This window comes from Bison bison, unplaced genomic scaffold (assembly GCF_000754665.1).
Source record: "Bison bison bison isolate TAMUID 2011002044 unplaced genomic scaffold, Bison_UMD1.0 scf7180017864224, whole genome shotgun sequence".
Taxonomy (NCBI): Eukaryota; Metazoa; Chordata; class Mammalia; order Artiodactyla; family Bovidae; genus Bison; species Bison bison.
The window spans coordinates 2,313,005-2,327,872 of NW_011494796.1; the positions used below are offsets into that span (position 1 = coordinate 2,313,005).

The 14,868-nt window shown below is 50.2% G+C and overlaps 1 protein-coding gene across 1 annotated transcript in view; it reads left to right on the forward strand.

Annotated features, from left to right (window-relative positions):
* The window catches only part of GABRA5 (gamma-aminobutyric acid (GABA) A receptor, alpha 5), an 89,193-nt gene that overhangs the window by 71,697 nt on the left and 2,628 nt on the right, over positions 1-14,868 (forward strand). Inside the window, exons 6-8 of the mRNA XM_010845809.1 lie at positions 5,800-5,943; positions 8,314-8,466; positions 11,049-11,260. Coding sequence (XP_010844111.1) covers positions 5,800-5,943; positions 8,314-8,466; positions 11,049-11,260 — 509 coding nt within the window. The remainder of the gene's footprint in view (positions 1-5,799; positions 5,944-8,313; positions 8,467-11,048; positions 11,261-14,868) is intronic.

Consider the following 14,868-nt stretch of genomic DNA (forward strand, 5'->3'; position numbering starts at 1 on the left):
CCTGCCCAGCCATACAGCATTCCCAGCCATACCCAGTCACACAGAAATTCAGGACCTCATGCCCAGGCATACCCAGTCCCATGGAGAGAGTCAGGACCGTGTGCCCAGCCACACCCAGTCCCAGAGAGACTCAGGACCGCGTGCCCAGCCACTCCCAGTCCCATGGAGAGTCAGACCCTGTGCCCAGCCACACCCAGTCCCACAGAGACTCAGGACCACATGCCCAGCCACACCCAGTCCCTCAGAGAGTCAGGACCGTGTGCCCAGCCACACCCAGTCCCACGGGGAGAGTCAGAACCATGTGCCCAGCCACACACAGTCCCACGGGGAGATTCAGAACCGTGTGCCCAGCCACACCCAGTCCCACGAGGAGAGTCAGGACCATGTGCCCAGCGATCCAGTCTGTACTCCACCATGTCTGCACCCCCACCATCCCACAGCTCCCACATGCATGCCTGCATCGTGGTCAGCTTCTCTCCAGGCCACCCAGGCGGGCACCCTCCCCCTCCTGAAAGCCTCATTCTTCCCAAAGGCCCCCCTCTTCCCTGTGCCCCCTGCTCTTTGCCCTCTTCCCATCTTCCTTGAGGACACTGGCATTGAGTAGGTAGCTCCGCAGTTGGGGGAGGAGGGATGGTGCATCGTTTTCTGTGCTCTCTGCTCTGATGCATGTCTCTGCACCCAGTCATTCTTGGCTCTCAGAACCGCCCAGGTCACAGACCTATTGCCCCAAGGTTTGTGCTCCTTTCTGAGCTTTGGGATTCACAGTTCCCAGCTGGCTCACATCTTCCAGGGGTCATGGGGGCCTGCATACTTCTTTGGGCCAGGGGACAGACTCACAGCCCGTGGTGTGTGGATTGGGAGCGGAATGAGGGGTGCTGGTGGGACATGAGCAGCCCTCCTCCCTGTGAACATGGCCAGAGTGGAGCCAGCCTCACAGAGCAGCAGCCTGGCCTGTCCTGGGGCACAGTGGCTGGGGAAGGACGGGGCACAAGACCGCAGGATGCTAGCTGCCTGCGCCAGTCTGGGGACAGCAGGGAGCCTCATCACCGTCCACCACCCACTCCACACTCAGCCCTGGCCAGAACCCGGCGTGGCCACTCTGCTCCAGTCCATGTCTCAGCGCCACGGCCCTGCAGTCTTCGGGGTGCTGTGCTGTGTGAATGATAGAAACAGGGAAATCTCACCTTGTTTGTGGGAAATTCAGGGAGCTGCCAGCACAAGCCTGACTGTCTGTGACCAGACACTTGGAAAGCAGCTTGCCAGGGCGGAGTGCACCGTCAGCCCCCAACACCACCCCAGCCACATCTCCCGTAACAGAGAAGGGAACTTACAGCAGAACACACTTGTGCTGGAGGGCTCCAGTGCAGCCCATGTGCAAACACGCTTCCGCATTACCTGAGACTTGGAAGGTCATGCTAATTTAAAACCACATGACAAGAACACTCAGCCTCCACTTGCCATGTAATTCAAGTGCAGCATGTGTGGTATCCCATTAACTGGTGAGCACGTCTGCTCTGTTTACATCATTCTGTTTGATATCTTACTGATACACAGATGGCACTGGAATCGTGTCACTGATTCTCAGGGTTCTAACGACCCCCTCGCCGAGGAGCCTCCTGAGAAGTAGGGTTCCCAACTCTGGGAGCTGCGGCTTTGCTCAGAGACAGGACACACTGGGTTTTGGAACCGTGTTGACTAACACACATCTGAGGGGAGAACACCCGGTGAAAGAGGAAAGTGATACGACCTCACCGAGAGATGTGTGCACCTAGAGCACTGTTCTGTGTTGCCCTCAGGTCATCATCAGCCGTCAGACACACACTGTGGCTAGGAATGCTTGGGGTGCCCATCTGGGCCCGTACGAGCCATGGCAGCCCACTCAGACATTCTCTGACGGGAGCCAGTGCTGACGCTGGACAGGCCTTCCTGGTTCCTGTTATGACTGCATGACACACTTGGCAGGAACTGCCAGGAAAAGGGAACTTTGAAAAAACCAGGTTATCACTCAGAGATCTCAGTGGACACATAGCACACCCAGGGCCATGCAGCACAGTCATGGTGAGGCAAAGAGGAAGACCATAGATGTGGGGCTCTGCCTTTATTGGGGTCCAGGGTGGGGTGCTTAGGGTTTCACCAGTTAAGTTTTTATTGGCAAATTCAAAACATAAGAACGGGAATTAGGTGTTCTAACTAGGGAGAATTGGGGTCATCAGGCGGTCAGTTATCTAGGTCACCTTGGGTTTTCTTGAAGGGGAACTGCATGGGTGGGTTGGTCCTTTATCTAGTGGAGTATCTGGGAATATGCTCATGGGAGGTGAATGCCTTTTTAAACAGGTGCCTTGGCAATCAGCAATTGAAAGCCTGATCCCAGGCACTTAACACTACAATTAAAAAAAGCGTATTATCAGTCACTTGCACTCCAGAGACCTACATACACATCATGTCCCTGGTAAAAGGATTCTATACCTAAGATGTGATGTCACCCCAATCTAAAATCTGTAGATCCGGTTCAGGTCCAACATAAATCTCATCAGAGTATTTTGGGGAAAGCCTGATTCTAACGTGTGTGGGTGAAGATGAAAAGGGGACAGATTGCTCTTCCAGCTGCTGGTGTCTAGAGTTCTGCACTCTGTGTGGTTAAGGCGAGGGGCTTGAAATCGCAATAGAAAAAGGAAGCAAAACAGACAATTCCACAGAGAGAGCCTGTGCCCGCAGGAGACCTTACTTGTCAGAACAGGCCCTGAAAGGATGTGGGTGGGAAGAACGGCTTAATGATTCCTGTGGCAGCACAGAAAATCTCATGGAGAGGGTGCAATTGGATACTTATATAGGAAAATATGTACAGAAGTCAGCTCCTTGTATCAAGGCCCTAATGGTTAAAGATGGAGCATTCTAGCTTTGATCAGGAGGGCCTCCAAAATAAGATGCAGAGATTAAAAGGTTGATAAATTTAACTCACTTAAGCTACCATTTATAAATTTTTTTTTTAAGTGAGCAAAGTTATATAGGCACAACTTGAAGATGTTTACAACACATGGAACAAAAAAATTATGTATATCAGAATATGTAAAGAATACATGATTCAAACGGGTAAAAAACACAATCAGATTTTATGAAGAAAACAGCAAAAAAAAAAAAAAAAAAAACCTGTGTTTAGTGATGTCTGTAAAACTACAGAGCAAACAATGCAGTGATTATGTGATTATTGTTAAGTTTGGAATAGAACCTGTGGGGGGAAAGTGAGTTCACAGAGGGCCTGGAAGTTTCCTCTGTATTAACTCAGTGGTTGCTCTATACTTGTTTGTTTTATTATTTTTCAAATATTAGGAATGCTCTTTTGCACGTAAATGAAGAATAAGGGTAGTGATGTGCACTAGCAGAGAAACTTCCACACTTGGTAGGAAGGAGTACTCATCACTGGCGTGACTCTTCTGGCACCTTCTGTGGAGGCCTGGGGCCACACAACACTCCTGCCCGTCTGCGCAGCAGTGGCTGCACCGGGCCCATGAGCCGTGCACCGGGCCCTGCCTGGCGGAGTCCCGGAACCTGCCGTCCCGCCCAGGGACGCCTTCCCTACCAGCCCGCCTGTCTCCTGAGACGCCTGCTGAGGCCTCCCTGTGAGGGCACGCAGCTCTTTGCGCCGGGGGTTGATGCCAGGCGGGGAACCCAGCGCACAGGCTTGTGCGGAAGGCGCTGGGGTCTGCGTGTGGCAGCCGTGCAGATGCTGTAGGTGTGTGGGTTCACCGTCGGGGGCCTCGAGAGACATGAGGAGCGCTCCAGCGGGCAGGTTCCTTCATGCCATCCGCTCCCCGGGAGCCGCTCTCCTCTGAAGCGTGTGAGCCAGACCCCCGGAAGCACGCTCACCGTCCCCGCAGTGCAGCGGCCGCCGCGCCAGTGCCTCTGCTGCCTCCTCACCTCTCAGGCCTCACCCTGCGGGCCCCTCCCCTCCACCGACACACACCCCAGCCACTGCTTCCCATGACGTACGTGTGCTGACGCCCCTCGATCTCACCTCCCCAGACTCCCCCACTGCACCTCTCCCCTCGGCAAAGCGTGTGTCTCCCTGTAGCACTCACTGCCACCTCACATATAACATGTTCATGTATATTTGTCTCCCTCCTCTGGGATACAGTCTTCTGTTTATTTTCCATCCACCTGTTCTAGTGTTCTGCTGCCGTGACATGTTATCACAAACTTAGCAATTTAATTGAAACAACATATTTATTAAGTAGCCTTATTGTAGTCATCATTTTATAATATATACATATATAAAATCATGACATTGTACACCTTAAACTTATACAATGATATGTGTCCATTGTATCTCAATAGTTAAAACATTAAAAAATAGAACAACACTTGTATCGTCTTCTAGTTCTACAGGTCAGACAGTGAATGTGCCTGGTATCCCAGCTCTGGGTTTCCCATGGCCAGAATCGTGGTGTCAGCGGGGCTGCCTTCCCTTCTGGAAGCTCTGGGGGCAAGTCCACATCCAGCCCCTCAGGCTGCAGGCAGGATTCAGTTCCCTGATCTGCAGGTTGAAGTCTGTTTCTTGCTGGCTGTCACCAGGAGTCATTCTTGCCCATAGAAGGGCTAACTCCATACCCTGGGTCATGGCCCCTTCCTACACCTCTAAAACCAGCAATAGAAGTTGAGTCCTTTCTTTCTGCTTCACATCTCTCTAAACTGGGTCTCTATGACTGGCCTCAGCTTGAGAAAGTTCTCTGTTTTGAAGGACTAAAGTGGTTATATTGGGTCCACTGGGATCATCTAGGAAATCTCCTGACTTTAAGGCCCATAGCTTTCATTCCATTTGCATGGTGCCTTTTGCCGTGTAAGGTAACAGTCACAGATATGACGCCAGGGTTAAAGTTCCTGCTGCCTGCATCACCTGCCTGCCAGGACAGTGCAGTCAACCAGACAAGTGCCTTCTGCAAAGTGAAACCTTTATAGGAGCTGATGTAGTCAGACGCTGCTGCAAGTTAGAATCACAAACAAATGGAGACCAGACATGAAAACTCACTGAGCAGACAGCCAGTTTTGTCCTACAAATGAAGCTTAATTTAGCTTATTTTCTAAGGCTAACTTGACCTGGGTCATTTGCCTCTAAGAATTAGAAGTAAAACTTAAACTGTTTGCCGGGGTTGATATGAGGCAACTACTGACCAATTCCATATCATTTAAGAAAATTCTAATATTGTAACCACTTTGAATAATAAACCATCAACTCTTTCCTGCTATACAAGCTGCTTTATAACGGTGTACCCCTGAGCCTCAACCCATGCTTTGGTTTGAGAGCTCTCAGTTTGCAAACTGTCTTTTTGGTGTGTGCACAGTGAACTTACTCATTGCTTCTTGCGTGACTCATCGTGTTTACTTTTACTGTTAATGAACCGTTGACACCCTGATGGAGCTCTCGTCATGTCCATTGTAATAGTGGACGGCAGACATTGTCACAATCCCGTTCTCAGATAGAAGCACTGAGCACAGAACAGGAGACTTGCCCCAGAGCGTGGAGCTGGGAGAGCCCCAGGCCCTGTGGTCTCGGCCCATGCGACGGTGCACCCTGAAGAGAAGACAGTCCGTGGGAAGCACTGGGCCTGACTTCTGAGGGCTCCGCCCTGTGGAAATGATAAGGGCTTCGACGGTGGAGCTGTCTGCCCTGGTCTGACTGCCTGTACTTTCTGTAGGTCATTTGATTCTTCAGTCATCTCTCTGACTACTCTCATAAACATGTGTGGTTGTACCAGGCTGCAAACGTTCCCAGGCTTACACTGCCTTCTGTCCCCCGCCATGCAGACGCATATCCTAATTCCGAAGTCGTCTATGTCTGGACCAACGGCACCGCCAAGTCAGTGGTGGTGGCAGAAGATGGCTCCAGGCTGAACCAGTACCACCTCATGGGGCAGACCGTGGGCACGGAGAACATCAGCACCAGCACAGGTAGCCCTCCTCTCCTGCACCCTGCACGGGCGCACGCCTGGGGGAGCCCCGGCTCTCCTGAGCCGCAAGGAACCGCCACGTCCAGCCCCTCCTCCGGCCGTGCACGGAGGCGCAGCTGTGGCATCCCGGGATTAAGGGTCATGAGGGACGTTAATCTGAGGTGCGTTTGCCCCCATGTGAGCATCAGTGACCGCGGGCCCTGCTTATGTAACAGTCCTGCCAAGCACCAAGACGCCAGCAGCAGCCTCTGTAGCCAAGGCAGAGAGCTGCCTACACATTCTCCCATTTACCTGCTCTGCTGTTTCCCTGTTTGACCATTTCAGGGATTCCCCTGGGGTTGAATTTTGGAAAGCACAGCAAGCTGTGTAGAAATCACCACGGCCTTCGAGGGTGCAGTTAACTCCCTCAGGCACAGGGCTGGCTTGAGCCCTCAGGGCAGCACAGTCCTGGCGTCACCCGATGCCAAGTAGGCAGGGTCTCCGAAGGAACCCCCTGGCCTACAGCGACAGGGGGTGTCCACAGACCCCAACCCCAATGGTCATGATCACCAGCTTGGCTGTGAGCAGGGCAGGGTCCTCCAGGGCACCAAATGGCAGGAGAAATGTGGGACAAGGATGGAGTGAGTCCTGCTCGCAGCATGAGTTCTAAGCCCCAGATGGTCCCCCGGTCAGCATCACTCTGTCAGCATCACCACCCCTGGGAGCTGGCCGGAAACAAGGGATGCACATTGCAGCCTTCCACTCAGTGCCCATCCGCTGGAGAGGGTTGGTGTCCTCAGAAAGGGCCTGGCAGGCCTGGGAAGAGGCTGCTGCAACATACTGTTGCTGCGTTCAAGGGAAAGGAAGAGGAAGCAGGCCTGGTTTTATAGGAACAAGTGGGAAGGTGGCATGGCAGATACTTGGGGTTAAGGAGTGCAACACTAATAAACCCTGTTTCATGTCATTCTGTAGACATTTTTAAATGGGATTCTGCCCCTATTTGCATTTTAAAAAATGACCTTTTTTGAATGTTATCTTATATTGCTATCCTCGACTCAAAAATAAAACAGAATGAAAAGAACCATAACAGCAAAAGAATTTATAAGTAGGAGAGTAACTTCAAATCCAAATGCAAAGAAACAGAATGGTGTTTACCCTCCTGGCAAAATCAGATCATGGCAAAGATGTCTTTGCTACTAGCATACCTTCCCCCCTTCTCTGTGTCCCTGTCTCCTTCTATGGGACGGAGCCAAGTCCCTCCTCTTGCCTGCCTGGGGCTGTGGGGAGGGCGTGGTGGCTCTCGGCCCTGCAGGAATTGTGGTCTCCTCTTCTGTAGGGAGCAGGTTTTGCCACACATGATCTTAATTCATGCTGTGAGGAAAGGCACCTAGGGACACATCCGCAGCTGACCTTACTGAGCGCTGGGCTTTGATTCCAACAGCAAGCATCCACGCTTTAACCAGTCTCAAACGCCTCAACACTGAGCCCATGCTGCAGTCTGACCACCCTCAAACAGATGGCCCATCTGGGGTCCACTTCAGCAGAGGCCCCCCAACCCACATCCGTGGTTCTGCCAGACTCGCTGACCACACCGTCTGATTCTTCCAATCAGTCAAAGGACTCTTGTCCTCAGATCAACTCAGCTGTGCCTTCACGTCTGGAAGCATCCTTCCCGTCTCCCCAGGGAGAGGCAGACTCATGCAGCAAAGGAGCCCGTCTCACCCCACTGCCCATGTAGCCACCTTGGCTCCTTACCAGTTCACTGTCAGTGCAGCGTCATTCTCCGCAATGAGGGGAAGGTCGGCGCTCGCCTCCCACACCACCAGGCAGATCCAGAGAAGGCACTGGGGCATCGCCAAAGAGATGCCCTCGCTGTCCCTGGAAGGCGCGGGGGCTCGGCGCAGTCAGGACCCGCCGCCTCCTGGGTCTGCTGCTTCTCACCTCCCAGCCGAGGCGGGGCACTGAGCCTGTGGGGGCCTGGAAGCCCACCGCCCCTGCCAGCCCTCTCTGGCTGGGAAGTGAGGAAAACCCCTCCACCCGCGATAGGGCTCTGTGATGTCCTGAGTTATATGTAGAGAGGCTAAATCCTGAAATCCTGAGGGCAGTAGCAGTGAGGGGGGCAGGTGGAGAGTGGCACAGATTGTAACCAGGGATTAGGAAAACACACAAATCTGATTTTCCCCAGAAAAGCATCCCCCCGCAGAGGCTCTTCAGAGGCCGGGAGTCAGGAGACTTAACAAAACAACCAGCCTCTCCTTCACCCAAAGAACACAATTGAACGCTTGTGCAGAGGGAAGGTGGGGAGAAGGGAGCTCCCGAGGAGACGGTGACCGGGGCAGGAAGCACAGGGATTCCTTTAGGTGGCTGACTGCACTGATTTGCTTATTTGCAGGTGAATACACAATCATGACAGCTCATTTCCATCTGAAGAGGAAGATTGGCTACTTTGTCATCCAGACCTACCTCCCCTGCATCATGACCGTGATCTTGTCACAAGTGTCCTTTTGGCTGAACCGAGAATCAGTTCCTGCCAGGACAGTGTTTGGTGAGTGTGCCTAACCCAGCCTGCAGACTGTGTTCTGCCTAGTCTAACATCGCAGAAAACAACAGCCTAGAGCTGCCTGTCTATTCTGTGACCTTGAAAACAAATTCAGTCTTAAAGACTAGATTTAGGGCTGCTTTCTGAACCAGGGTTCAGAGCAATTTGATCATCGTTTCCCTCCTGAAAAGCCTTTCACCGGTAGCCTGTTATTTTTTTTTTCTTTTTTGGGGGGGAGGGGCAGGGCAGGACAGTGTTTTTAAAATTTCCAGCAATCTGTCTTACATGAGATTTTGCTACAGTATTTTTACAAAAGAGCCTGGCAGGCTAAAGTCCATGGGACCACAGAAATTCGGAAACAACTGAGCGACTGAGCAAGAACAACAAATGTATAAATAAACACATATATGAGATATATGCATGTATGATATGTGTGTATATGTACACATATGTATGATAAGAATCTAGAATATTATCTGACATCCCTGAGACATAAATCAAGTTTAGCCAGATCTAGCTAGCTAGTACCTTGACACAGCAGACATGATCCAATGTTTTACTCTTACTTGGGAGCTCATTTCATCAAATTCAACATTAAAAGTAATTTTATGGGTCAGTTGTAATGGATATTCACATCTTTCTAAACTGTCAAGTACTGTTCCCACCTCAGCTCTTCCTACTGTACTTTTTGTTCCAAAGAAGGAAAGGTGCCCTGCATTTCCTGCCAAAACTCCTGTAAGGTGGAAGAAGCCGGAGATCCTGGAGATTTCCAGGAAGGGCCCAGGACTGCTTCTGTGCAACCACCTCTCTGCCTCCAACCGCATGCTTCGTCTGCCTCCTCTGATTTAGCATCAGGAAGGTGTGGGGGTTGGCTTGTGGCTAGACAGTGTTCCCCCAGCTGTTTAGGAGAACATTAGTAGGTGGACAAGGAAAAAAAAATTTAGTTTGGAGGATGCCTTGTATTCCAGTCTGCTTCCTCGTAGAGATTTTCAACTAGTGTTAGGATGTTAAAAGACTCAAGGAGACAGAAGAAGCCTGTTTAAGGTCATACACAGAGCACTGCTCTCTAGCACAATGATGAACTGGATTTCTAAGAAAAATCAAAGGTGACCACTGATTTCTTTAGCATCAGTTCCATGCACAGTGCGATGTTCGATGAGGGTATGTAAATATCTCTGAAGGATGACACTGAATGAACACTAAGCTGCTATGACGACCAGCAACATTACAGTCTTTTGATGCTGTTTGCTGGGGCTGCCTTAGTACAGTTCCTCCCACTGAGGGCTTAAGCAATAGAAGTTAACTGCCTGAAGTTAACTGTTCTGAAAGCTCCAAGTCCCAAATCAGCAGAGTTGGTTTTCTCTGAAGGAAGGCTCTGCGTCTGGCCTCTCTCCTAGTTTCTGGTAGTTTCTTGGCGTGTGGCAGCATAATTCTGGGCTTCACATGGGGTTTTCCCTGTGTGTGTGTGTGTGTGTGAGAGAGAGAGAGAGAGATACCAGTGATGTTGGATTAAGGCCTACCCTAATAACCTCATTGTAACTTCATTACTTCTGTAAACACCATGTTTCTAAGTAAGATCTGGAAAGTAATACTGAGTTCCAGAGATTAAGACTTCAACCTCTGAATTTGGGGAGGGTGGCACACAGTTCCACTGGAACAGCTGCATTGCACTCACACCCCGTGCATAGACATGCACCCTTATGCAAGCAAAACTATGCTAAGAGGAAGGACAGAGCTTGTGGAAACTACATGGGCTGTAAGTGTTCAGCAGACCTGGGTCTAGTATTGGCTCTCATTTGCCAGCTGGTGAATTTGAGTGCAGTACTGTTTTTAAATCTTTAAGCTCCTCACCTGCCAAATGTGAATATTGACACCCATCCAGAATGTAGCTTACATCAGGGGCTGGCCCCTAGCAGACGCCCAGTAAAGGTTCAACCGCTCCCTCTGAGGATCTAGACTTGCTGTATGCTCACTGCAGATTTCCCTAAAAGACAAGGCAGATGGCTACAGGCATCTTACACAGCAGCCTCAAGGTGACCCAGTTCTTTCTTAGAGGGCGTGCCAAGACCTAGATTCAAATGTGGTACTTCTGTTGCACTCGGGTCCTTGGAGTCTGCAGGCTCCGTTAGTCCATGTGAAAACAAGTCTGCTTTATGAGTTTTCTGGAGCCCACAGTTTGTCAGGGGCACCATGGGTCTTTGTGAAGTGCTTCCCCAGAGCCGTGGGAACATCCCTGCCCGTCTCAGCTCGACTTTTCTGAGGAACACAAAGATGCCCCAGTCTTCTAACTTATCTGTGTTGGGCATCCGCTCTCTGCAGGGCTCAGGTCAGGACAACAGGGACACAGGGTGTGTGTACAAATCAGACACAATCCCTGCCCGCCTCGATCCATATTCTAGCGGAGACAACTGACAAGATAAGGAAACTAAGCAGTGTTTAAAGGAACGTGTTGTGCTATGAGAATCGTAGAGAGAGACCTGGGCTGAGAGACAGTTTCTTTCTGTCTTTGTCTCATGCAGAGGTGTTATCCTGAGGTCCGGTGCTAGAGCTGACTCTTGTTCCATTGTCCTCCCCTTATCGTTGACCAGGGGTGACCACGGTGCTGACCATGACGACCCTCAGCATCAGCGCCCGGAACTCTCTGCCCAAAGTGGCTTATGCAACAGCCATGGACTGGTTCATAGCCGTGTGTTACGCTTTTGTGTTCTCTGCGTTGATCGAGTTTGCTACCGTCAACTATTTCACAAAGAGAGGCTGGGCCTGGGATGGGAAAAAAGCCTTGGAAGCAGCCAAGATCAAGGTACTGACTTCATTTTCCTCCTTACTCCAAAGAAAACGGGCCTGACTTTATGTCCAACTAAAAGCCCAAGTGTTTCTCTTCCCTACATCCCTTCCCCTGAAAAATGATTCCTTCCCTTATATTCACAGACCTTACAAAGTCTTATAACAGGTCCTGTTTTAACTTTATTTTCAATCACTAGCTTCATTCAAGGGAAAGATCTGATTTCATGTTCATGGTTTGGGCTTGTTTATCCTCAGGCCTATTACTTTTGATGAAGTACCTTCTGTCTGTTCAGGGACTACTTACCCAGTTTTGAATTGTACAGTCAATGGTTCTGCTCATTCTTTTGCCACTTCACCATGCAGTGTCTTCTGCAAGGTGGCTGAAGGTCATAAAGGGAGCGTTTGAATTATTGAAAGCAACACAACAGCAAACACACCTAATTCTACTCATGGGATGATCCGGCTTGCTTAAACGAGGCAAGAGTTATCTTGGGAAGCATTTTTCTGTGCAGAGCAATTAAGTGCTGAGTATATAGAAAGAGATTGGTGCCTGAATCTAAAAAATATTTGAAGAAAAAGGTTGTGCAACATTCCATCTTGAACGAGGTCCTTGGGGAAAAGAAAATAACATACATGGAAGAGAAAAGAAATAGCACGTGGCAAAGTGATAATTATACCATACATAAAACAAACGAGCAAGTGAGAGATGAGAGATGAGCAGTCCAGAGTTGCCAGAGCAGGCTTGAATGTGAAACTCCATCTGTCCTTTGGATATCATCATGAGGGCAGTCCTGGGGCCTTCCTGGAGACTGGAGACTGGAGCCCAGACCCATGATGGCACCTGGATACTCTGCTGCTGAGGGCACTCAGGGGTGCGCACCCACAGCTGCACAGCTCTTTTTTCATTCAACACAGCTGTTCTTTTCTTACGAAAAGTCCAAAGTTCTGACTTGACCTGGCCCATCGGATTTTTCCTACTTTCAAGCACCATGAATCCACTCCCACGCTGAGGTTTCAGTCATGCAAGAAAGACCTGCTTCTAGGCCCAGCTCACCTGTATGAAGATGGAGGAAAGCCTAGTGGGCCCGTATCAGGCCCCTGAGGGCAGGAGTGGTGGGGAGAGGTGCCGGGGGAGGTGAGGATCTTGACAGGCATGACGCTCCCAGACGGGTGTTTCTGTGGGAGGTGACGGGGGCAGGAGCCAGCTGAGCAGAGCCGGTGGTTGGCAGAGAGCTGGGAGAACACTGCAGAAGCAGGGGACTGTCGGACTGGGGGCTCTTGACTGAAGGGTCCCAGTAGGCAGAGCCATGGGGGTGTTCGTACCCCAAAAAATATGAAGTCTGGGGAGAGGAGCTTCCCGGCACCATGTTGCAGGGAAGTAAATGTTTGCTATGGGCCTGGTGATGGTAGACTGGAGGTGGCCCCCTTGAGTGGGACAGCCAGCTGGGAGGTGCAGCAGGAACTGAGGCCATCAGGCTTGTGTCTGTGAGCCTAGGAGGAAGGCGGAGCGGCCCTGAAGTAGTGGGCTATCATCATCGTCAGCCACCTCATTCTCCCGCACGTGGCCTCCCTGTCCTTCCCACTCATCACAGGTCTGAACACAGACCAGAAGGGAGAGGAGGGCTTGGAAGTAAAGTAGCTTGTCTCACTCCAGACTAGCACTGATCTCCTGGAAGACTGTGTGTTGCCCCCAGAGGTTGTGGAGCAGGGAGTCCCATGCCCTCGGCCAGTGAAGGCATCAGGGTATCTGCAGGCATCCCAGCCAGCAAGCCCTACTTTAGTCGTGGTGGTGAGCATGAATGAGGAAGTGTATCATTACTCTTTTTGCATGAACTGGCTTTTACTTACAAGCAGAGAAAACTTGAACACCAAACTGTTTGGCATCATTACCTGTTGGGGTCTTCAGAGTTGGGGGTGCCAGGCAATTTTTAGGGGTGAACACCTGCATAAGGGTACAGAAAAAAGGTTCAGGTTGACTGTGAAGGGAGCAGTCTGCTGGCCTCTGCGCCCTGCGCTGGGCAGCAAGTCTTCCCTGACAGAGCACCAGGGGCCCGTCTCCAACCACTGTGGCGGTCCTAAGGCTTGTGCCCCGCCTGCCCAGAGCAGGACACCTGTGCCTGAGACCACCCTGCTGTCCTCCAGTGTGTGCTCTGCCCTGCTTACCCCAGGATGTGAAGGCTGCACGAGACACTGACAGAGCTAGTCTGTCAGGCTGGTGGCAGCCCCGCACAGGTGCGTGTGGAGCCACTGGGTCTGCAGAGAGCCCTGCTGCACAGCTGCTCACAGGCCTTGCTCTGCTCTGAGGCTCATGGTCATCCTCGCCGCGGGCCTGGGTTCTCATGCTCCCTGGGTCTGTGCACATGCTCAACCTCGCTTTCCACCACTGCTTCCTGCTCCCTCTCCATGCCCTTCCTCTCTGCTTTTTACCTTTCACATATTTTTAATAGTTAATATATTTGCTTTTCTTTTTTAAAACTATAGTCACCAGGCTGTGCACTACATTTCCTCATCTTATTTATTTTAAAGCTGGAAGTTTGTACCTTTTGACCACCTTCATCCACTTTGCTCCCCACCCCACCCTGACCTCTGCTGACCACCAATCTGCTCGCTGTATCTATGAGTTCAGCTTTTTGTTTATTTGGATCCTACATATAAGTGAAGTCATACGGTATTTGTCTGATTTATTTCACTTAAAACAGTCCATCCCTGTAGGATTTATGGCTGAATAGTATTTCATTGTGTGTGTGTGGTATATGTGTGTGTGTATATAGTATAAGGCTTCCCTGGTGGCTCAGCAGTAGAGAATCCACATGCAATGTAGGAGACACAGGATCGATCCCTGAGTTGGGAAGATGCCCTGGAGGAAGAAATGGCAACCCACTCCAGTATTCCTGCCTGGGAAATCCCATGGACAGGGGAGCCTGGTGGGCTGCAGTCCATGGGGCTGCAGAAGAGTGGGACACAACTTAGCGACCAAACAGCATTCATATATATAAATATATATGTGTGTGTGTGTGTGTGTGTGTGTGTGTGTGTGTATAAATGTATATTCATGATCAGTCACTTCAGCTGTGTGTATATGCATATATATATATATACACACATATATGTGCATTTTGTTTAACTATTCATCTATTGATGGATACTTGTTGTTACCAGTCTTTGCTATTGTGAGTAATACTGTCTTGGATGTGAAATTCTAGAACCAGCAAAATAGTTTATGGCATAAAAACTCAGAATAGTGGTTCCTTTTGCTGGGGTGAGGATGCAAATGGGCTGGGAAGGGGCATGGTGACCTTCTGGAGTGCTGATGGTGTTCTGTCTTGATCACCAAGATGGTGATATATTATCTTTAATGTATTCATGTGTTTTTCTAAATTTAATTCAATGAGACTATGTTAACTTGGTAAAAGAACAGAATTTTCCCCAACATTCTATCATGCGAATTTGCAAGCATGTGGAAATGTTCAAGAATTACACAGTGAAAACCTCTTCTATTAACATTTTACTATGCTTGTGTCATCGCTACCTATCTGTCATTTATGTTACCTAGAGATGGGAATACCAGACCACCTGACCTGCCTCTTGAGAAATTTGTATGCAGGTCAGGAAGCAACAGTTAGA